This window comes from Oncorhynchus keta, chromosome 36, assembly GCF_023373465.1.
Source record: "Oncorhynchus keta strain PuntledgeMale-10-30-2019 chromosome 36, Oket_V2, whole genome shotgun sequence".
NCBI classification, from domain to species: Eukaryota; Metazoa; Chordata; class Actinopteri; order Salmoniformes; family Salmonidae; genus Oncorhynchus; species Oncorhynchus keta.
In genome coordinates this window covers 10159418-10183459 of record NC_068456.1, presented here as the reverse complement: position 1 = coordinate 10183459, position 24042 = coordinate 10159418, and the positions used below count along the sequence as shown (strand labels likewise).

Sequence of the window (24042 nt, the reverse complement as noted above, 5' to 3'; positions counted from 1 at the left end):
AGACAAAATATTTGAGTTCCTTTTGAACAGGGTATGGTAGTAGGTGTCAGGCGCGCTAGTTTGTTTCAAAAACTGCACCGCTGCTGGGTTTTTCACGCTCAACAGTTTCCTGTGTGTATCAACACTGGTCCACCACACAAAGGACATCCAGCCAACTTGACACAGCTGTGGGAAGCGTTGGAGTCGACATGGGCCAGCATCCCTGTGGAACGCTTTCGATACCGAGGTCAAAAGGGCAACTCAATATTAGAAAGATGTTCTTAATGTTTTGTACACTCAGTGTATATCTCTCTTATGTGTGGGAATACTCTTGGTGTTTTTGCAGTCTTTTATGTCCAACAATTTTAAAACAAGGGAAAAAATGTAGTTAGGGTCACCAGTTTGGGCAACCCTGGTGTAATGCATGTAAAACCCCTGAACCTCTAAGGATGTGTTTTACAAGTGAATTGAAAGACCCTTTCCCAATCACAGTCTTTCAAAATCCTTTCTGAAAGCTTGGGAATATCTATTTTCTCTTATCACAGTTATTTTCCCATTGCGCCTTAATTTACCACTCCTCCTGTTTGGCTCCCGGGGAGCATCTCGATGTGCAAGGCTCTTAGAGGTGTTTTGTAACAGCCTAAAAAAGTACCCTAAACGCAGTGCACTCAGGTTCTGGGTAGTCTGTAATCGCAAGACACCGTTTTATGCCGTGACATGCTCATTTAGCCTTTGCTGTTGCACTGTAATGCTCAATCATCCAGGTTAAGATCTAATGGTAGCCACGCCTTGCTTTTATACACACGGTGCATTGGTTAGCAGCAGCAGTTCTGTGAAAGTGTGTATTCTACCGTATAATTAATGTACATTTTTTTTCCCTCACTGCTTATGTGTATTTACAGCATAGGCATTACACTCCTTTTGTTATTTCTTCTTCTTCTTCTTTTTTAAACGGAAGGCGTAAGCTTGGCTTCTTTTACACACCCACTCTCCGTGATCTGAATAGGATCTGAGCTCATGTTTCTCATGTCATAATCCGCATAAACATATGTGTTGTGTGTGCGCGCACACATACTTAGCTCAAGTTTTTGTGCCAAAAACCAATTTTCAGCCTTTTTCCTCAAACCCGTGCCCTGAAAGAGCCAAAACGGAACAGAACCGTGCAGAGACGCTGAAATCCTGTGTGTAATTATAGAATAAAACATTTGCTGCCGCCCCACCAACCGTAACATACCATGAATTATTGATGTTCTCTTTTCTTGAGTCGCCCTGGTTTTGGTTGGCAAAGTGTGTCTGCATGTGTAGGATACACGTGGGCATTTTCCTTCCTTCCCCTCCGGACCTGTCGACTTTGAAGAGGACTACCCTGTTGCTCTGGAAGTTTGGACGGGACCTTGTGTCGATGTTAAAGATTTTGTGTCTGCCAGCTGTTAGGTGGGGGAAAATGTCCCATTTGACTATTGCAGATGCAGCACGGGGGAACCGATAGCGGTGCGAGGGCTAACTTCATTCCACCCTGCCACACCCAATCACACCCTGTGACATGGTAACGCACCTGGATGCTCCTGTTGTGGTCCCTCGTCTGCCGATCAATTGCCTGACTCTCACAACCTAATCTGAGCCCACTGGAAGCCTTACTTAAACATACATCGGTGGACTGTAGTTAGGAGATATTTTTTTTTGCTGTGAACTGCTGTCATGCAGCAGAGCGGTCCCCTAGGTATTTGGGTCTGTCTGAGCCGGTAGGACAGAGACCCTGAAAACAGTGGTTTTAATCAGTGTGCAGTGAGTGAGTGGGTGGCTGGATGCTGCATAGTGCGACACACGGTGTGGTGACAGGATTGTGGACAGTGGGTTGTGGCAGATGGCAGATGTGTCCTGTCCCATGGCAGCTGCTCCGTCCCCCCAGCGTCCTAACAGCTGCTCCCATTAAACTCCACAGACACACTAGGACAAAGGCAGACACACACACACACACACACACACACACACACACACACACGAGTGCTGTGGACAACCATGTGTTCGCTCTCTCTCATACACACAGAGAAAAGACGCATACTTTCTGTCATAAATATGCACTCACTCATGTGCATGGACCTTTCTTTCACATATGCCATTTTCCCCTCATGTTAATCGTAGTTGTTAATTTTGAATTTTCTCTTCCCATTGACATTATTTTCAATAAACTGTGAATAAATTGTGACCCGGAATTTTGGGTGAGTTCTGTGGCTGAAGCAAGTTCCCATGGCTCTCTGTTTGTCTTGTCAGTCTAGTCACTATGTGTGAATACAGTACTGTCTGTGAGTCATTCCACTGCACCTGGGCTGACTGCCCCCCCCCCCACCCACCTTCACCTCTCTACCACTCTCTCTCCCCTCCAGGATCCTGCAGCAGCAGAATGAAGAGCTTCGCCGGCGGCTCTCCCACACCACCCACAAGATGGAGGCCATGGAGACGGAGTTTGAGACCAGCCGTCACTACATGCAGGGGGAGATGGGTCGCACGCGCGACGACCTGGAGAAGATGAGAGACAAGTTCCGCAGGTGACGAGTGTAACCTCCCTCATTTCCTGAGCCCATTATCAATGTTATGGGAGGCACTCTTGCCACTTCCTGACACGGATAATATTTCACTCCGTTACACCGGACACTCACTTCCTCTCCCAACCTCACTTTTTTCGGAAACATAAAGATGAAATGAATACCTTCCCCGGCAATCCATTTTTAATGAATCTGATCAAAGCTGTTGAATTAATGAGAGCTTAGGCATCTGATTATGCAGCTAGTTGTTACTTTAAGTTCTTCAACCTCTGGGCATGTTGGATCGTCTATTTGAGAGCGAGGTGGTTGGGGGGAGTTTTGATAAGTTTCTGACACATGGAAAAAATGTAGATGCCAGAGTCTCTGCTGTTTTATCTATGATGTATCTATCTATATTTCAGAACGTTGTTCAATGGGAGGATGTTACCATAGGACTCTTCAGCGCCCGACCACACTTCCTCTGTCAGCCCTAGTTAGTGACAACTTCAGGCCTTCCTCTACAATACATGACCACCAGTCCTTTTTTTGAGTTAGAACTCAGATCCTGAATGTTGAGCCAGAACAAACGTTTTAGTTGTTTATGTTCTTGACTTCATTCTATACCACATTACGGGCACACAACTATGGTTCTTCTATCATTTGTCTTTCTTTCAATCTTTCCGCTGTTGAAGAACCTCTTAATTTAAAAGCGTCTCCTGCTTTCCCTGGCAATACACCTGCAAAGATTTAAAATGTTCACAGTTTAGCGATAAAAGCTTATTAACGGAAGTTGGTTTTGAAAACCCTGGAAAATGCACGCTTTGATTCCTAAAAAAACACAAAAACAATTTAAAATAGATTTGAGTATTTTGTTTTGCTCCTAATTTGTGAGTTTAAGTGCAGGTTAAAAAAAAAAGAGGCCAAAATGACATGTGCGTGATGGTTGGTATGCATAATCCACCATTTGAGACAAACTCTCTCACTTTAATGAGATTGGTAAAGCTTATGTTATTATGGAAGTGTCATGGTAATGATGGATGAGTTTCCCACCACCACACGCAGGAAACCTAAACTCCTCCAGAGGGAGGACACGGGGCTGAAGCTGGTAAATACGACTTGGCGGCAACACATTTTCCCATATCTGCTGTCGGGTGATAATGGTTGCCATTTTGTTTAAGCATTTTAATCGTTAAATATGTTGCTTGCTTTTGAATTATTTTCGTAATACATTTCCTATAGCTTTATATGTCAATGTGCCATTTCATTTTTATCTCGCTGTCCACATGCATGTGGAGAAATAGATTTACTAATTTTACTGTTACGAATGCTTTGGCTCTGGGTTGCAATTAATGTGAAGATGCACGTTTTAAGTCAAGATTCCAGGGAAAAACCACGTGGCTGCTCATTTCAAATCTCGTGTGTTGTGTGTGTCACATTCAAAAGCAATCATCCCAGTTTATCTCCAATCAAGAGGAATCTTCCTGTTTTTCGCTCTGAGCAACCAGTCACTTTCAATTATCCCTGCAGTGTTTCCATCAATAAATCACAGAATGAGGCTACATGCCTGTGCGATGGTCCATCTGCATTTCCGTACTAGATGATCACACATTCAAATACAGCTTCAGCAAAGATACGGGTTCAATTGGATTACCATCAGTTAACTAGTGTGCTCCACTCGTATGTCCTACCTGATTATCACCGGGCAGCACCGTTACTGATCTCTGAAAACATCTATCTCTGAAAAGGCTCTGGGAATGAAAAGCCAATTGTTGTAATTCCGACTACATTTTTTAAAATGTAGCTATTTATTTACTTTACCATTCCCATTAGCAGCATTCACATGTGACTCTCTGAGGACTTCGTTTGATTAGTTTACGGTTGCCAGACTATTCAATCTGACTTCTTAGTGGAGCCGATCAATGTCTACCCTCTGAAACCCTGAAATGCTGCGGGAGTGTGAAGGAAAAGTATGGACTCAATACTGTAAATCCGGATAAGAGCGTCTGCTGAATGACTCGAATGCCAAATGTAAATGGGCACCGCTGTGGTCTCGGTGGGAATCTGTGAGCTTTGCTCAAATGTCTATTCACTTTTGATTGGGGAAAAAGACAGTGAAAATCATTGGCGGTGATTTGCAGCAAAGCCTTTATGATTAGTGAGGAATGCGACAGGGGGTAAGTAGAGATTCTGGTGTTATTGGGAAGGACAGCCCTTTGGGAAATATGCCTTAAAAAGACAGAGGTTTTGTACTATGAATCCCATTGATACACACTGGTATCACACTGGACACTACAATAGCGATTTAGTGTCATTGCATCAGGGTTGTAATATAGATGAGGTTAAACCTGTGCGTGTGTCCATGTGCAATATTGTTTGATCAATGAATCAATCACGTGGCCAGTTGGCCCGGGGACAGTAGTTGTTGTGACACCGTTCACGTCTGCGTGGTCAAATAAGCACCCAGCATGGCTCATGGCAGAAAGAGGAAATTAAACTAGTAGGCTAGAGTCTGGCCCTGGTGCAGACCTGACTACCACGGAGAGGATCACCGGCTGTTAGACTCTGGCCTTGTAATCCCCTCTCGGTGGAAAGGGTGACGGCCAGAGTGCTTTGTGAGCATCATTTGTGTGCTTCTTCAACTTCTATTGGATTTCAGGTGTTGGATTTTCAAACGACAGTCCTGCGTTCATACCCTCTGGGGTTTCTGTGAGATGGGGTTTGAACCATACAAAGGAAATATTTGTAATTTAACAATGGACTGAGAAGTGATGAGACCTTTTTTTTTTAAATAGATGTTTTTCTCTCCAAACATCAGTTTCTTGGTTAAAAAAAAAAGGGAGTTGACTTGAGCATAGTTTATCATGATTCACGCTTACTGAAAGCTTAAGGCGTGGCACACATTAGTGCCCTGAACTTCTGGACTACCACACCTCTTTACTGTTGCTCACCATTACAAAGTGTGAGCGTGACTGATGAAGGTGGTGCACAATCAGGGGTCCTATACAACAGGAACATCAATACCTCAAACATGTCCTGCAAAGCTATGTGGAAAATCAGTGTATTGCCATTTTAGCCCTTTTTAAAAATGTTCTCCATAATTGCATTCCATGAAATACACAACCTCTCACTTTTTTGAGGAATTTATCTAGCCAATTTAGGAGGCAGTGGATAGTGGGAAAGTAATTGCTATTGGTCCTATTGAAATGGGTTTAATACAGCCCCCTCTCTCCCTTTTCCTCCCATCTCTCGTAATTTGTTCCGAATGTCTAACCTGTTGAAAACCAGAGCGAGCAAAACTCTGATGGCTTCATTTAGTCTGAGAGGATTCATACCGTGCTGCTGTTGAGTAGCAATGGAAATAAAGTGAACTAAATGTGCATGGATGTGACTGCCAAGATAACTGCGTGCATACTTGTACTGCAGGATTTGCCTTTTTTCTGGTGCATCATTGTGGAGATAATTCTGGTCTATATGGCAATTTGAATTATTCATTTGACAACCAGACAAGACGCATAAGAGAAGACAACCTCGTAATCTGAACTATGATGGGAGGCGATTGCACTGAAAAAGAAAAGTGGTTGACGAGTTATTTTACTGCAGTGCTACGTTCTGTACCAGTGGGCTCTGTGTCTCAGTCTCTGCAGCAATAGCATCTGTGGGTTTCAAATACGTGTTCTATCTGGATGGGGCTCAGCTCTGTAGACACGGTACTATTAACTGAGACACATTCTGTCCTCCACAGACTGCAGAACAGCTACACCGCCTCCCAGAGGGCCAACCAGGACCTGGAGGAGAAGCTTCATTCCCTGGTAACCTTTCACCTTTCAACTCTCTCACCTGCCCTCTTTGCTTATCTATAGGTGTTCATTGGACATAAATATTTCACGTTCTTCTGGTGACTACTTCTTTTGAAAGGAAACATTTACACACAACGTAACCTGCACTCCATTTCCCAAAATACTGCTTTTCCTTTTGACCTTTCCCTGGTCAAAAGTATTGTAGATTTGCAAACACTACAACGTCCAAAGGTTTCTATGTCGAAGGAGATTCCCAGCATGCCAGGTCAGTGGAGTTATTCTGTATTGGGGAAGAACCTTTCCCATACAGCGGTGTGTTTTTATTTAAGAGCCCTCTCATTATGCCATTATCCTACACCTGTCAGCTAATTATGCCGCAGGGTCTCTTTTGGAAGGTTCTGTGGTGCAGAGTGCGGCAAGGAATTAGCACAGAATGATCTGGCCTTTCATTTGAAGTCAATTCTCTCTATCACCCATGTCTCTGCTAGCCCCTCTGGGAGACGGGAAGGTTCACAGCTCTGCTATTCCCCCAGGCAGCACGCCAGGCAAACGTGTGTCTGTGTGCGCGAGCTCACACACGCTCCCGAAACCACACTAGGTGACAACCAGGGGTTTTATGTGCAGAGACTCTTTTACATATTCCCACAATGTCAAATCCCACACTTTCCCTTTAAAACATAGTAACCTATGTATGCTGCTGTACGTTTTATTGGATGATTATAATACGACTCATCAACCGTACAACCAATCAGATGTTGTGTGTCAGGACAAAGTATGCATCTATGTTCTCTAATATGTATGCTGCTGTTTACACATGTGTGATGGTTGTTTGATTAGCCTGTCTCTGTTGGTGGTATGCGTGTGCATACGTTATGTCTATTCTTTCTAATCCAATCACATTTAGTCCAAAGCAAACGTTCCCACTGGCCAAATATTAATTTCCCATAAATATGTAGATTGACTAATGTCGAAATAGTTTGCTGTGATCCTTTGCTGGTGGCTGTGGTACGATCCCCTGCCCTCTGTGATAGCTGTGTGAGAAAATCAAAGTTCAAGCTGCTCTGTTTTACACTGACAGGGAAATAAATGATGTTGCTTGGTGTAGTGTGCAACTGCCAACTCTCCGCATGGCAAGTGATCTGAGCACCACTACAAGCCATCCCCCTTGACTGTCCATTACCCACAGGCTAACCCTACCCAGACTGGATTCACACCACATATTTACTGTGGAATTATCTGCAAACATTCTACTGTCTGATTCTGACTTCAGTCCAGCTCTGTTAATTGTCATTGTAGAGGAGGTAGCTTTAGGAAAACAGACGGATCGAGGACTGATGGGCCGGTTGGCGCTTTGTGTTTGGGACAGGTGGTTTGTTTGTGTGTGTGAGTGAGGCTGGCCCTGATGTGAGGTAATCTCTTTGCAATTGGCAGAGGATTACTCTGTCAGAAACATGCTCTGACCCTCACAGTCACCTTGTCAACGGTGGCCTTTTAAAAATGCACAGTAGGGATAGGCAGTTAAAACGATGTCTGTGTTTTGAGTACTCTCATCATTTTTGAGTTCTTGCATGTTACCGTGGAACTTGGCTGAACTCAAAACGTTCGCAGTATGCTATCTATTGTTCCAATTACTGGTTGTTCTGATGCACGACGGAAAACAAAACCTCACACGTTTTCACAGCATTTGACAGACATTGTTGTCGGTCACTGCTTAGTAATTTAACCTGCACAATGGTTTTGCATTTGTACATTTTTGGATTCAATTATTAAACGAATTGCGAACCTTGAATCGAATTATCGCGTCCTCGCCGCCGTCCCTCGCCGCACACAGCTGCACACAGCTGCACACAGCTCTCAAATCCTTCCTCATCCTTGTGGATTCCATTATTTTTGTGTTAAGCCTAAATTGATGCAATTTTCCCGGTTCTGATTGTGTGGCTTTGGAGTAGGCCTATGGACCACTGTCTAACAGTCCAGGCTTAAATGACGGTTCCCGTTTCAACCTATTCTGACGTGCTGCGTTAGAGGAGTTCGCAATTAGAAACCATATTAGCCGATGACGCACGGGAGATCTCGCCAAGTGTCCAAAAGAGCTCAAAATGTTCTGTTGTCTTTTGTTTTCACCATCCGTCTCTTTTCTTTTTTTTCTCTCTCTTGTCTGTTTCTCTCATTCTCTCCCTCTCTCTCATGCTGCTGCTTCGTGACGGGCTGTCTCATCATCATCAGGCTGCTATCAGTCAAACCTGGGTCTACGCAGTTGCGTGATCATTCTATTTCTCTCCTGTCTCCCTCCCTCCATCCTCCTCTCCCTGAGCATTTATTGCAGTTGTCATGTTCATTACTGCTCTGCTTGTCGCCTCTGAACTAAGGAAAGTCTCTCCATCCTCTTGTCTTGTCCTGGCAAACTGCTCCAGATGTCCCGCAGTCATCCTCCTGTCTGTGTAGCTCTGCTATGGCCCCTATGCATGGGGGTTGGGTTGGGCATGAGGGGCCGGGCGATTATGTGTATCTCTAGGTGTGCCCAGTGATTGATTGTGCCCAGTGATTGGAAAACTTTTAGTTTTCAAGTCCCCCACCTCTCTGTGCGCTTAGTGTACAAAACATTAGGAACTGTTTCCATGACATAGACTGTCCAGGTGAAAGCTATGATCCCTTATTGATGTCACTTGTTAAATCCACTTCAATCTGTGTAGACGAAGGGGAGGAGACAGTTAAAAGAAATATATTTTTTTTTAAGCCTTGAGCCAATTGAGACATGAGTTGCGTATGTGTGCCAAGCAGAGGGCAAGACTAAAGACTTGTGCCTTGTTAACGGGTTCATGTAGTAGGTGCCAGGCACACCAGTGTGTCAAACTGAAACGCTGGTGGTTTTTCTCACACTCAACAGTTTCCCGTGTGTATCAAGAATGGTCCACTACCCAACGGACATCCAGCCTACTTGACACAGCGGTGGGAAGCATTGGAGTCTACGTGGGCCGGCATCCCTGTTGATTAGCTTTCGACACATTGTCGAATCCACGCCCCGACGAACTGAGGCTGTTCTGAGGGCAAAAGGTGGTGCAACTCAATATTAGGACGGTGTGGACTGTATATCCCCTTTCCCATAAGGCGTGTTACGCTCTGCAGCTCAATGGGCTGTGGAAGAGATCACTGGTGTTTTATGGATGTTGCATTGCCCAGTCAAACTGTCTCTCTGCATCACAATGGCTGGCTGGCTTATTTTTGTGTGCATTTTGTATTTCTCCTCCGAAGCCTCTTCAGTTTAGCATATATAAAGCGAATTGGTTAATTATTGACATGGCAGCCAGTGGAGCAGGAGATGCAGTCTGGGTCTCATTCTGTCTATATGTCGCTCAGTAACTCCCTTTCTCACTGATTTTCTACGGACAGATGAATGACGGTTTCTCTTTTCTACTAAGTGTGATTTAGTGGTGCTGACCACACCCTCTCCCTCTGAGGATTGGATCTAGCTATTTTCATAGTCCAATCATGTTGCGCGATCGATCACGACCTCTAAAACAACTGGACAGAGCTGCTCAGTGCTCACTTCCGCGCAGGCTTCAGTTAACATCTAGCTAGTAAATGGACAATGTCAGATAGAAGATGCAGGGAGGACCCACCCCCCAACTTAAGACATTGTGCTTGGTGTGTTCACCAATAATGATGTTGATATTGTGTTAGCAGATGGTCAGAACAGCAGCCGTGGTCCAGGCCTCTCTCAGCTGTTCACAGGGTGTCAGTGCAGATCCAAACCCCACGCAGTGGGCTCACTGGAGGCTCTAATTTGGGGTGGGGGTGGTAGCCTAGTGGTTTGAGCGTTGGGCCAGGAACTAAAAGTTTGCTTGATCGAATCCCCGAGCTGACAAGGTAAAAATCTGTCGTCCTGCCCTTGAACAAGGCAGTCGGATCCACTGTTCCTAGGCTGTCATTGTAAATAAGGATTTGTTCTTAACTGACTTGCCTAGTTAAATAAAGGTTCAATTAAAAAATAACAAATAATGAGCCTGTGGTGAATATTAATGCAACGATCTGGGCCTGTGCTTGCTTGCTAGTTAACACACACACACACACACACACACACACACACACACACACACACACACACACACACACACACACAGACACAGACACAGACACAGACACAGACACAGACACAGACACAGACACAGACACAGACACAGACACACAGACACACACACACACACACAATTAATTGGTCTGGAAGTTCTCCAGCTCAGCGGTTTAGGGATTGTTTTCTGTGAGAGAACGTACTGAAGCCCAGAGAAACTACTGCCCCCCTCTGTTAAAACTTGAGAAATGTTGCACGTACAGTGTGAGGTCCCTACTGTAGCAATCCCAATTTGTTGGCGAAGTCATGGTTACTTAAAAAACACTCCCCATAGCCAATCAGAACCACAAGCTATTCCTGTGGTACCTCTGAAATCCCCTTAATCCTGATTTTTATAATGACGCATCAGTTAATATTAGTGCTGAAGCTACAGAGTATTTGATCAATTGTTGCCTATTATGGATTTTTGCATAACTATCTGTCCTGTTAGTGTGAGTCACATAGCTGGATGTTAACGGAAGCCATTCACTGGCTCTCTTAACGATACAACGGCGTGTCACCTGCCCAGCTGTTTGACTGCAGTTCTAGGTTATTGTATTCCCCAAACGTATGGCGTGAGTGCGAGAGGGAGTAACCGCATTATTAGGGTGACTCGGCACAGACTCAGACCCAGAGCTCCCACTTTGTCCCTTCATAATGTGCCATCGATTGGTTTTTATGACATTTTCTGCGGCTGTACTTTTTTTTTTTCTCTCTCTCTCTCAACACCGCTGAGCTGAGTGGCTAGCAACAGCCTTTGGAGGAGGAGACTGGCATTAGCTGTAAATCAATGAGGAAATCCCCATGTGTGCTTACTTAAACATAGTCCTGCAGCTAGTGCTGTCTATGGTTATCCCTCCGCCAGTGATGCATGACGCTGCTTTTCTAATGTTCTGCATCCCACCACCATTATCCGTCTGCAGCTCCGTAAGGTGGAGAGAGACAAGAAGACCACGGACCAGGAGATAGTGGAGCTCACCAACAAACTCCTGGACGCCAAGAACACCATCGACAAGCTGGAGGAGTTGAACGTGGGTGTTGTCACACTGTCCCTCTGAGTTACCGAATAGGAAGTTAGATGTATAGAACCACAGTGTGTGTGTAAAATTGAGACCTTGAACAGTTCAACCACCGTTCTGAGAATCAAAGTCCAAGTGCTTTGTGAGAAATGGACGTTTCCAGTATACCTCTAACTTAAAACAAAAAATGTTATCTTTTTCTCTCTCCATTCCCCTACCCTTTCACCCCTTGTTTTATTCTTCTCCCTGACAGGAGCGCTATCGGCAAGATTGCAATTTGGCCGTGCAGCTTTTGAAGTGCAATAAGTCCCATTTCAGGAACCACAAGTTTGCAGATGTAAGTACAGCTCTGATCGTATGATTTGAATGATTACATCTCATATATATATATATATATATATATATATATATATATATAAAAATATAAATAAAACGCCTTCCGCTTGTCATGGTGGCACTGTTAGATCTTTGTTTTGCCCTCCGCAGTGACACTCTTGGACATGGGAGAGAGAAAGAGGGGGAGAGAGCAGTCGCCTGGGGGACTTTTGTCTGACCCTGGCGTCAGAGAGGACTAGGCAAAGAGAGAAACAAAGAGAGTAGAAAGAGGGGAGGGTAAAAAAAGCAGAGGTTTGCCTGGCCGCTTTATCCCAACTCCTGGCCTTTGTGTGTGTGACCAATCAACTCTATGAGGTGGACCATATACAGTACCAGAAATACTTTCTTAGTTTGGACCTGCCATTGACCAATGAACACGTGAAGCACCTCAGTCGCTCTTCTCACCTCTGGGTTCTGGCCCATAATGTGATCAGTGATGTCTCTCCACTAAATCAAGAGCCACTGAGTTCAACACTCGCTTTCATCAGAGCTATTAAACCACATACTGCTGGGTAATCAGCACATCAGCTAACAAAGGACTTGAAGTCAGTATGAATAAAAAAATCAATTTCAAAGTGTTGTGCTATGAATTTCTCTTAGATTAAATGTTTTTTCTCAGGTGTACAATCCATTAGATTCTTATTTCACTCCCTGAGACTCTTGAATAAATACATTTAGTATGAGCAGCTTCCCTTTTAGTGCCAAAGTCCAACCCTACCTGTGCTTTAACAATCCAGTCCGTTATCAAATGAGAGAGCGTGTTTGGAGGTGAGGCTTAGTGACTTTAGGGTCTTTTCTCCAGTCCATTGATGCGCAAGGCCGTGACAGGCAGCCAGGAGCCAGGGCTATTACCTGCCGGCTCAAACATCTTCAGTTAGTTTATTCATCTACAGTGCCGTCTTAATTCCTGATACTCTGGTCTCCGGAGGACTATTACTACCGATGCGCCAGCCAGGTTGTCGCCGCAGGGCCGTGACAGGCAGCCAGGAGCCAGGGCTATTTTTAGGAGAAGTATAATTCATCTGAGCAGAAATATATATCTCCCAGTCCTGCTGTAATTCATTACAGGATGTGTGGCAGCGAGGATTACTGCTGTGGAACCTAACAACCTGCCTCAAACTGCAGATCTGTTCTCATGCCTCAATGTATTCCCTTGTTTTGTGATCAGCTTATTTTGTACTTTGAGGGAACTATTTTATGCTCTCCTATATTTGTCATGAGCGTTTTCCTTACCTGGTGGTTCTATGCCAAAGGCAACTTTAGTACTTAAACACACATTTCACATGATCTTCTTTAAACTGCTCAAGTAGTCAAAGGCATCCACGTTGTGCAGCCTGTTCAAACACTTGTTGATTGTATGGACTTCCCTTAGTGAGCCAGCAATCCCCCCTGCGACTTAAGGTACAATGAGTGCATACATTTGAAGCATCTTGGAATTTCAAATATCTTGGTGTTTCCAGCATCACCCTCTGACCAACTAAGCTACTTAGGACTTAGATAAGAAACTAGTGAGCAGAACTTGGTAGTTCTTGTACTGGTTCTACCGACTGAGGTCTAAGTCTAATTGTTGCAGCAAACTCTTTTTCGCAAAACAAAACAAGGAAAGTGCCTTGGACACGTTTTTGAAATTCAAAGCATTAACCATTAGGAAACATCCCCTTGACAGTCATCATCCATTAGGAGAGAATCAGAGAGGGGGAGAGGAAGCATGACACCAGCAGATAAAAGCACACCAAAAGGGCAACATGGATAACCATGGTTACGGCGTCCTCCTGGGAAAAGATCCCGCAGAATGGACAAGGACAGGCAAGCAGACAGACAGGAGGGCAGAAAGAGACAGACAGCATTGAGTCATCCTGTGTCCAGATGCGCTGCTCCCTGGGAGGTGGTCTGAAACGAAGCTGTGTATACAAATCATCTTATCAGGCGGGCAGCAGCCATCTGTGGGAGATTTAATGAATTCTGAGGATTGCCTAAGGAAACAAGTCAATTATACAGCATTGCAGAAGTTGCCCAGCAGCCCAGTCCTGAGGCTACTCGCTAGAGTGGATTGGCTGTCTGTGAGCACCAATTCACACTGCTGCACATGTAATTGTTCCATGAGAATGCTCAGCTTTTGTCTGCCCAAGCATCATGCCATATATAGTATGCCCACTTTGCCTCAAACTGGCCCTCTATTGATGCGTTTATGCTAATTGATAACATTTTCAGTGCACAAGCAGTTAATACAAAAGCGTGTAAAATGACCATGACTGTGGCATCAATGGGCCCGTGCAGATTTACGTCGCGGTGATTGCCTGCAGTGCCTGTAATAATACAGCCAGTGTTCTATAGGAAAGAATGGTCCCTGAAAAGGTCTCTTAACTCACTGAATAATGTAACACTTTTTGCTACAGCTATTGCGTGTCTTTAGTTGAGGCTCTAAAACACAGTACCTTTGTGTGCACAAGGACGTGATGCATAGCTGCTTGTTAGCTTGTCATGGCCAGTGATGTACAGTACCAGTCAAACGTTTGGACACCTACTCATTCCAGGGTTTTTCTTTCTTTCTTTTTTACTATTTTCTACGTTGTAGAATAATAGTGAAGACATCAAACCCCCAAATAAGAGTTAAACAAATCAAAGTATTCATCAAGGCAAAGGGTGGCTACTTTGAAGAATTTAAAATATATTTTGATTTGTTTAACACACTTTTGGTTACTATATGATTCCATATGTGTTATTTCATAGTTTTGATGTCTTCACTATTAATCTACAATGTAGAAATTAGTTTAAGAAAAATAAAGAAATACCCTGGAATGAGTAGGTGTTCCCTAACGTTTGACTGGTACTGTATATAAACCTTGGATTGCTGATATTATGTATTGGCCAATGAGGCTTTGAAGCCACCGGTTGGCCATATTGTCACGCCCCAGAAGGAACAGCGTAAGAATTAACGTAAATCACCTAAATGTTTAAAGGACAAACATATATGTATTTGTTGTTGTAGTGGGGATATTAACCATTAGAACCTTTGAAAAAAGTAGTCTTTTAGGAGAATCTTTTTTACATACAGTGCATTCGGACACCTTTTTCCACATTGTTACATTACAGCCTTATTAGAAAATTGATTAACTAAAAAATAAATAAAAAATCCTCATCAATCTACACACCCAATAATGACAGTGAAAACAGGTTTTTAATTTGTGCACATTTATTACAAATTTAAAAAACAGACCTTATTTACATAGTATTCAGACCCTTTTCTATTAGACTTGAAATTGAGCTCAGGTATAGCCTGTTCCCATTGATCATCCTTGATGTTTCTACAACTTGATTGGAGTCCACCTGTGGAAAATTCAATTAATTGGACATGATTTGGAAAGGCACACACCTGTCTCTATAAGGTCCCACAGTTGACACGGCATGTCAGAGCAAAAACCAGCATCGTGCTGTGGGGGATGTTTTTCAGCGGCAGGGACTGGGAGACTAGTCAGGATCGAGGATAAGATGAACCGAGAAAAGTACAGAGAGATCCTTGATGAACACCTGCTCCAGAGCGCTCATGACCTCAGAATGGGGCAAAGGTTCACCTTCCAACAGGACAACGACACTAAGCACACAACCAAGACAATGCAGGAGTGGCTTCGGGACAAGTCTCAATGTCCTTGAGTGGCCACTTTAACCTGATCGAACATCTCTGGAGAGAACTGAAAATAACTGTGAAGTGACGCTCCCCATCAACGAAGTACTGAGTAAAGGATCTGAAACTTAAGTAAATTTGACATCTAATTATTTTAAAAGTTTTATTTCAGAACTTTTTTTGCTTTGTCATTTTGGGGAATTGTGTGTGGATTGATGAGGGTGAAAAAAAACAATTTCATCCATTTTAGAATAAGGCTGTAACGTAACAAAATGTGGAAAACGTAGAGGGGTCTGAATACTTTCCGAATGCACTGTATATGTTTAGCTCAAACTATAACATTTGAAAGTATGCATTAATGTGTCTATTAGAATAAACTTGGAAAAAACAAATGTAGACATTAATAAATGCATTTCTATACCTTCCAAAATGTTTTTATTTATTTTTTACAAATGTGAGTGCCAAGATGGAGTCGCAGTGGCTTCAACACAGCACTCCTTGTCAGTCAGTCATCTAGTGTATATATACATCATTGGTTATGACCTATGACTCTAGGGAGCCTGTTAGCTCTCTATATGTAGTTGGCCCAGAGGTCAGGGGTATGTCATATAAAATTCAGGGGTCATCCTGGCAGCCCTGTGCTGTTTAATTGATCCCGCCCGGCTGACCAGAGGAAGTGAACGGGAGGAGGGCGGTCTGTCCGATCGTTGCTCACCAGGATCGTTAGGGCATCAGGCAGTGTGGGTGCTGTGGAATCACCTCTTCTCTCTGCCCATTTTCCACAAATCAATATCTCTGCCCTGCCTCTTCACACCCAGTATTACCGTGATAGAAGGGCCCTAGATGCCTGCCTTTTTCCCCCCTTTACTCTCTCTACTCACTTTCTCTTTCTTTCTTGCCACCCTTCAGTTATCTCATTAGAGGTGAGAGATTTTTTTTCTTCTCATTCTTTCTGCTATTCGTTTCCTGTGAATGGGGAGTCGGGGACAAGGAGACATTTGGTTGCCAGGGAAGAAAGGCAGCAGGAGACAGTCTCCTTCACAGCGCTGATTGAGGTTGAGATAGTCCTCTCTGAAGGCAACCCACCAGATAGATCCCTGCGTTCTCTTCCATTCACATATTCGGCATCAGACAGCCAGCCCAGTGTCGTGTCGTCTGATCTGGCTGCCATGTGTTAGTGTCACTCACTGCTTTTACACAGGGAGGCTAATCCACTACAGGATCATAGCAGCTCTTTGATAAATAATCTGGAACTATTGACAATACTGACTCCACTCGTATCCCACTGAGATGTGCCGCTTTCTAATTTGGATCGGAGCACAAAGTCCCTGCATAGGAGCGATTATGAGTGCTACGTTTTAGCTACTTGGTTACGAGGTAAAGTTTTAAGGCTCATTGCATTTGACATGAGGTTGTAAATAGTCCCACTGCGAGCTCTTAGTGTCTTCACCAGCTGCTTTTACAGCGCAAGTCGGGAAACATTTGTCAGCCCTTGTGAGATGCAGGTTTTTAAAGTCGTTCTACTTAATGGAGGGAATTGGGAGGTACTGCAGTTGGGAGGAGTTCTCATTATTTGGTGCCATGTTGTTTATACAAGTTACGTCTGTAATATGTAGTACTTTTAGTGTACCATGGGACTCTAGTTTAAAATAGCCCTTAACTTTTTGATTTTGACATGGTCTTTTTTGCATGTCTGTGGAACATGTCACGTTTTATGTTTGTGTCTCCTCTGTCTTCCAGCTGCCCTATGAGCTGCAGGACATGGTGAACAAGCACATGAAGGCCAGTCTGCCGGATAAGAGTTCCCAGGGGGCCCAGGGCCAGGACTCCGACACCATGAGCCTGACGCCTGCCGACGTGGTGCCCACCTCCGTCATCGCCCGTGTACTGGAGAAGCCTGAGCCTCTGGTGCTCAACTCTGCCCAGTCCAGCAGCAGCGCAGGCCGACCCCAGGCAGAGGACGTGTTTGTGCATGTGGACATGACGGGGCCCCAGGCCGAGGCAGGAAGAGGGGGTCGAGAGAATGGGGGTCCCCGCCACAGCAGCAGAGTCTCAGCCCAAAGCAACCAGGCACAAGAGCTCCTCCAGCAGAACGGAATGTGTCGGAGCCAGAGCAGCCTGTCAGCAGACGGCCAGCCAGGAGAGGAGGGTGGTGGGGCCTTTGAGAAGCTCAACCCCTACCCAGCCCCCCCTCCGCCCCATCCCCTCTACCCCGGCCGCAAGGTGATCGAGTTCTCCTCGGACGACAAGGTGAAGTTCCCCAAGAACAGCCCCCTGCCCAACTGCACCTACGCAACGCGCCAGGCCATCTCCCTCAGCCTGGTGCAAAATGACGAGGAGAATGAGCGCCAGCGCACTGTGCCCAACAGCCCCGCTGTGTCGGACGGGGGCTGGCGCTCTGGGGCTTCCTCCTCCTCAGGGGGAGGGGGGCAGCGTGACCCCTGCCGCACACCTACTCAGCTGGACACAGCAGACCCCATTTCCAGTCAGTCCAGCCCCTTCAGCAGCCCCCCTCAGCCCCCCAGCGCCTTCGCCAGCTCAGGCAGCTCTGAGGAGGACCTGCTGGCCAACTGGCAGCGCATGTTTGTGGAGAAGATGGCACCATCCTCTGAGGGCACCCTGGTCAACCGCACCTCCTTCAGCAGCGAGACAGTCAAGGACCTGGAGAGGACCCGGACCTGCAAGCCAGGGGGCGATGTATCCCACAGGGGGGCACTACGGGGAGCCTACTCGGACGGGGAGGAGGGGTCCTCCACTCGCAGCTGGACAGCTAGCCGAGAGTCCAGCCTGGACACTGACACCAGCAGCATGGCTGACCTCCGCAACCGGAGGGGACATTACGGAGCAGACTTCTCCACAGAGGAGAGCGAGCAGCTGCTGATGGCCCTGGACAACGACCAAGACAACGCCAGTGGCGACACCGTGTCAACGGCCATCACTGTGGAGACCAGCCTGGCGGAGGCCAAGAGGAATGAGTTTGTGGAGGAGACGGGGTCTATAGGCAGCTCTGCAGAGGAGAGAGACATCCTGCCCCAGGACTTCCCTGTCATAGTACCCAGGGTCCTGGCAGGGCTAGAGGACTACACAGAGAACACCCCTCCCCTCCCCGGCAACTCCTCCACTTCCGGCCGACCCCTGAAGAGCCCAAAGAGGATGGGAGTACACCACTTGCACCGCAAAGACAGCCTGACTCGGGCACAGGAGCATGGTAACCTGCTGGACTGAGACCTAGGGAACTTTTTCCTCTCACTTCATATGTCGTCTGACAGACTAACTCTTCTCTGCGGGCTCTCTATCTTACCAGCAAGGAAGGATGATTCGAGTCGACCAACATACCTACGTGTCGGTCCTACCTTTGTCCGCGTTGCTGTCTCTCATGAGTTTAGTCAGGAAATATGCACATTCTCTAATAACTACATTCAAGAACTGATTCTTTGGAGATCTGTGCAATGCCTGCCTGCCAGTTGAATGGCAAAGTTCATAGCGTTTCCTCTCTTGCCACTGTGAGCTGCAGACCTCTCCAGTAGCAGAACAAAGGGTCCTACAGGAGGTTTGTTTTTTTCTGTCTCTCAAACACTCCGAACTGTTGCCGGAGGAGAAGGGCGACTCCAGGATATAGCCATACCGTGTCATTTCCTGTGTGTAAACATCCAGCCAGTGTGTTTTCATGGAACAGCCGAGATGGAGCTACGATTCAGCTCCTCATTTGAGATGATCGTTGATATGCAGGACTGGAAAACAGACAATGTGGATGGAGTCGTTGCCTTCTCCCTCTTGTGTTCTCTTTTGTCCTGAATTTGTGTTCCCCCTCCCTAGAGAAATGCTACGTCATGCAGGCATCTGATGACATGTGAACCTTTCCTCCATCGATGAATGGGGGAGAGGATGAGCACTTGCAAGTGCATGCTGTTGTCTGGGGTGGATTGTGGACTGGACCCCCACACAGACTCTGTGCCTATCCCTCTCTGTCTGAGGGGGGTTTGTAGCCCCCCCCCAATGCCTAGAAATGTTCTGTTCTGATCCCCCTCTGAATTTCCTGCAGTGTGCACTGGTTTGTTGAGCACCCACTCTTAAGGGCTCTCTTCTCTGAAATTGGTCCACCACACAACAACTAGGAAGGTCACCCTTGATTCCAGAAATTCTAGGTCTCACTAAAGTTTATTTTCTAGATAACAAAAATACAGTATTCATAGATTTATTTTTATTTTGTTCCCTTTTATTATTTCTTCAATCACTACTTCATTCGAATAATTTACATTTTGGCCTTTTTTTTATTTTTAAGCGACCATTTTATGCCAGAGGTGTTAACTCAACTATTTCTAGAGATATTATGAGAATGATAATCTTGAACAGTCAATGTATTTGTGTTCTCTGAGCTAGAGTAACCTACTAGTGGTGTAACGGTACACGTATTTGTACTGAACCGGTTTGTACGGGGACCTGGGTTCGATCCGCACTGTGTACCCAAATGAATACATACATTCAAAAAATTAAATAAATAAATATCTCAAAATTGCAATCAAAATTCTTATCTTAATTTGTGCATTTCAAACAGTCCTTTTGTGAGGCGCAGCCGGGAACTAGTTCTGTATGGCGAGTGGTGTGGTCGATAAACCAGGAAGATTCTCCATCGTTTAAATCTCCAGTTTTGGAAAATGTTTGCTTCCTAGTAGATTACAACAGCGATGGACATGGAGAGTATGTCGCCGCTGCTCAACGAGAAGAGCCTATGCAGCTGCCAACATCTCAAACATGACACATTTAGGCCAACAACTTCATCTGTCCTCTCTACATTCAAGGAACACTTCACAGCTGATTCTGACCGGCCAAAGAAACTACAAGAGCGATGGGTATGTTTATAGCCGCGGATATGCGCCCATTTTCATTGGTTGAGAAAATTAAGGGTTTCAGCACCTGGTGAAAGTGCTCGAGCAACATTACGATCTTCGCCCTCTCGTACCCATTTCAGCCAACGGGTGGTTAGTACCCGCTCTATATAAGCAAGCTAAAAACCGAAGTTGTCAATGAATTGGCCAATCACACCCTGTGTTGCGCTTACTACAGATTGATGGGCCTCCAGGGCGACAGAGTGCTACTTATTAAGTGACAGCCCATCACATTACCCTGGAGTGGCAAATGACAAGTAGCGTGCTACAGACAGGCCCCCTTTATGAGAGTCACACATCTTTTTCTCCTTGTCAGAAAACCTTATAGCATAGGCCTATACAATGTCTGAGCCATGTTTACATATTGATTTTACATGCATATTGCACTTTATTTTAGTGTTGATGAGTACTCGTGTGTTTTCATTTAAGAAAATACAAAGTGGATATTCCTGATTGTGCTCTCATCAGGTGTTATGATTCATGATCATATATGGAATCAGGAATAACAGCACTTTGTATTTTCTTAAATAAACAACAATTGATTTAATTTCCCCACTGTAAAACCGAACCATGACCCCCAAAACGGCAATACATACCAAACGTTGGGTTTGGTGAACTGTTACACCCCTATAACCTGGAGCTCTGTGTTCAGAGGGCAACTCATGTCATTGTTGTGTGTAAATATTATTTCCAGAACTAGATACGGAGATATAACATTGGCTCTATAATTGAAGATCATTTCACTTTTGTTCTGTCATTGGATTTTTGTCATCACTGTATTTTCATTTCAAGAAACAAACAGGCCGGTAGTACTATTGGTAACTCTACTGTACATGGGGTATTACAATGGAAGACTCATATGGCATGAAAGATGGAGTCAGTATTTTTCGGGAAGAACCAAGCCATCCATCTCCAGGCATTTTTTTGTGGATGTGTTTTTCAAGTATTCATTGGGTTCTGGGTGAAAGTAATTCTCCTTGAAGATTCCTTCAATTCTCATTGTGTACCACTTCTGTGGGTAACGTATTTGTATCTCATACAGCTACAGTACATGTGTCCAGACCATCTAAGGAACCAGGGATAATGAAAGGCAAAAGGTCTGTATGGTATGACAGCTGGTTGATGATGAGATTTGGGGTAATTGTAGCGTTGACAATATCCTAACCAGGAAAGTATTTTTGATTTGGTGTATTACTCCGTCTCCATTGTGGGGGTTCACCGAGGATGTCATACTTGTACCTGGATCTGATAAATGGCTTGCAGTATGTAACGTTTATTTTCACTGTCGTTACTTTTTCATCCACATGCCTTTTATATGGATCGGGAATATTTATTCATTCATCAAGAGATTATTATTTTTGTGATTTTATGAATTGATTTTGTGTACTTTTTTTTCTTCATTTGGTCCATTATATTCAATTGACTAAGTGTTCTGCATTCAGCCATGTTGAATTTGTGTTCATTTTAATTCCATTTATTCAGCATCAGACACTCAACTATGTAGCTTTAGTACATAAGGATGATTTACTGATTGGGGGGTGATTTATTTTTGTTGCCCTTTCTAACAGCTCTTTGATTGTGTGGTTATGAAGTCTACGAAACGGTCCTGCTGTTTTATTGGTCCTAGATTGACCGCTCACAGTGGGAGCTCTGCAGTTGCATCCGTTATAAGGCAGTAATCCAGGATACAGTTGCACGCCTGGTGCGGTGTTTCTCAACCCTCAGACATGCTCCGGTCCACATGGTGTCAGACTCTAATCCGTCTGGTATTATGTTCATGCCACCCTCTATGGACTGATGACGGTGTAGTATCATTTCCAGTCCATTGGCAGGCAGTGCAGGCTGGAACACAGAAACCACCTGGAGAAAAATATATATATTCCTCCTTGATGTCTCTTGAGCCTGCCCTGTACCTGGTAGATGTGGGTTTCAGTCCCCCCTAAAATCTCTGTCCTTAGACCAAGAAGTACAAGACATATCAAGGAAATGGAAACATTGTTCTGTTTAGTACTGTGCCGCTGCCGGTCACTGGGGTCATATTTGAGAGCTGTATACCCTCCTGAGTGAGATGAGTCCCCATATCCCGGTATGAAAGGCTCTCCACATACTGTATCCAATATGTTGGAAGCTTTCACTCCTGATCCCTGAATAATTCAACTCCATTGTGTTGTGTGGCGGGCCGGGACGTGGGAATGAGGGCTCAGAAATCCACCTCACTCCACCTATTTACAGCCTTAAAAAAATATATTTTTATTTTAGCTATTTTATTTTTGCTTAGTCTGCTTATTAGTCTTTCCATGATGTCTAGATGTGCTGTTAATAGCCCGTAATTAATAGTTGTAACAACCCTTGGCTAAATTATTCATGTTTTATTACACTCAGAAATAGGTCTCTAATACTTCAAAAAGAGAAAGGAGGAATGGTAGTCTGTCATGGTCTTGAAACTGGAAATGTACATTTTTAATATTTAATGGGCTCATCAGATGTGCTGTAGACAAGGTTTTGTGCAAATACAAAAATCGAAATGGGGGAGAGAAAGAGGATAAAATGTGCGGGGCTCTAATTTACTCGGCATTATAAATAGGCCTTTACATCTGGTCTCCTGCAACTTTAATGACTCCTCTTTCAAGAATATAATTGAACACATCTCTGCCCGACACATCGCTTCTTTGATCCAAGGTCACCTTCCCAGGATGCTCCAGTCATGTGGAGCTTTTTAAAATGTAGTCTGAAATGTTGAAAAATGGCAGCTTCGTCGCTTTCTCTGATGCGGTGGAATAAACACACTGACAATCCCTCTGTGACGGTGACCGTTAACCGGTAGCTCACAGTTAATTTGAAGGTGTAGGTTTTAGTCAGAGCATGACTTAAACAGCCAGTCACAGTTATCTCCAATACAATATTTACACAGTGCCAAGGGTTTATTGGAAATATTGATATTTGACTAACTGGAGCGTGTAGTATTACATTATGCAATTAGAAAACCCCGGCTCTACATATGAATACAGAAGCAGGGTTTTATAGTGTAATCATACATTCTGAGCTTGGAAGTTGCATTTGTGCTCTCTCTCGCTCAGCATTCATTTCTGCCAGGTGACAAAGCCAGTCCCTGCCCAAGGGCGGTGTTATTGCAATGAGATGGTTCATGAATACTAATAAAGATGCTGTCTTGTCACATCAATGTATGCATCCATTGCTGTTTCTTATTCACCACATCTCCTTTTTATGGTGTTCAGTTGTCAAATGATCCCTTTGACATGAATGAAATACATGTTAAATACTCTCAAATACACATGCCTAATTCAGGACTTTTATTTGACTGGAGGTTGCCATTTAAAATATACGGTGTGATTGTGCTTATTGGGGAATAATACATATAATTTGATTCTAGGGGACACACTGCCGTCTGGTACCTGTCGGTCCCAAACCAAACCCTGTCTTGCATGGAGTTAAGTGTCAATCAGATTATTTTCTCATACTAAGAAAAGTGTGCTCCGTTGTTCTTTGGTTGCATATTATCGCTCTCCTGATGCAGTGTCTGTTCATTCATAGCTTTGTAGATTTCCTTTTGATTTGTATGTAAGTGTATGCTTCCATGGTCATATGTATCATGTGATTGTTTAATTTGTTTTCTAAAAAAAATTACTTATACAAAAGACTGTTAAAACTGAACTCATTTCTTTCTGAATTTAACTGATGTATATTTTAAAACAAATTAAATATTTTAAACTTAA

At 44.4% G+C, this 24042-nt stretch overlaps 1 protein-coding gene across 3 annotated transcripts in view; it reads left to right on the top strand.

The window, feature by feature from the left end:
• Positions 1-24042, top strand: part of tjap1 (tight junction associated protein 1 (peripheral)) — an 80728-nt gene extending 56686 nt beyond the window's left edge. For all 3 annotated transcript variants that reach the window (XM_035754089.2, XM_035754088.2, XM_052498447.1), the window contains 5 exons: positions 2364-2525; positions 6244-6310; positions 11330-11437; positions 11679-11762; positions 17163-24042. In XM_035754089.2, coding sequence (XP_035609982.2) covers positions 2364-2525; positions 6244-6310; positions 11330-11437; positions 11679-11762; positions 17163-18647 — 1906 coding nt within the window. In that variant the 3' untranslated portion in view covers positions 18648-24042. The remainder of the gene's footprint in view (positions 1-2363; positions 2526-6243; positions 6311-11329; positions 11438-11678; positions 11763-17162) is intronic.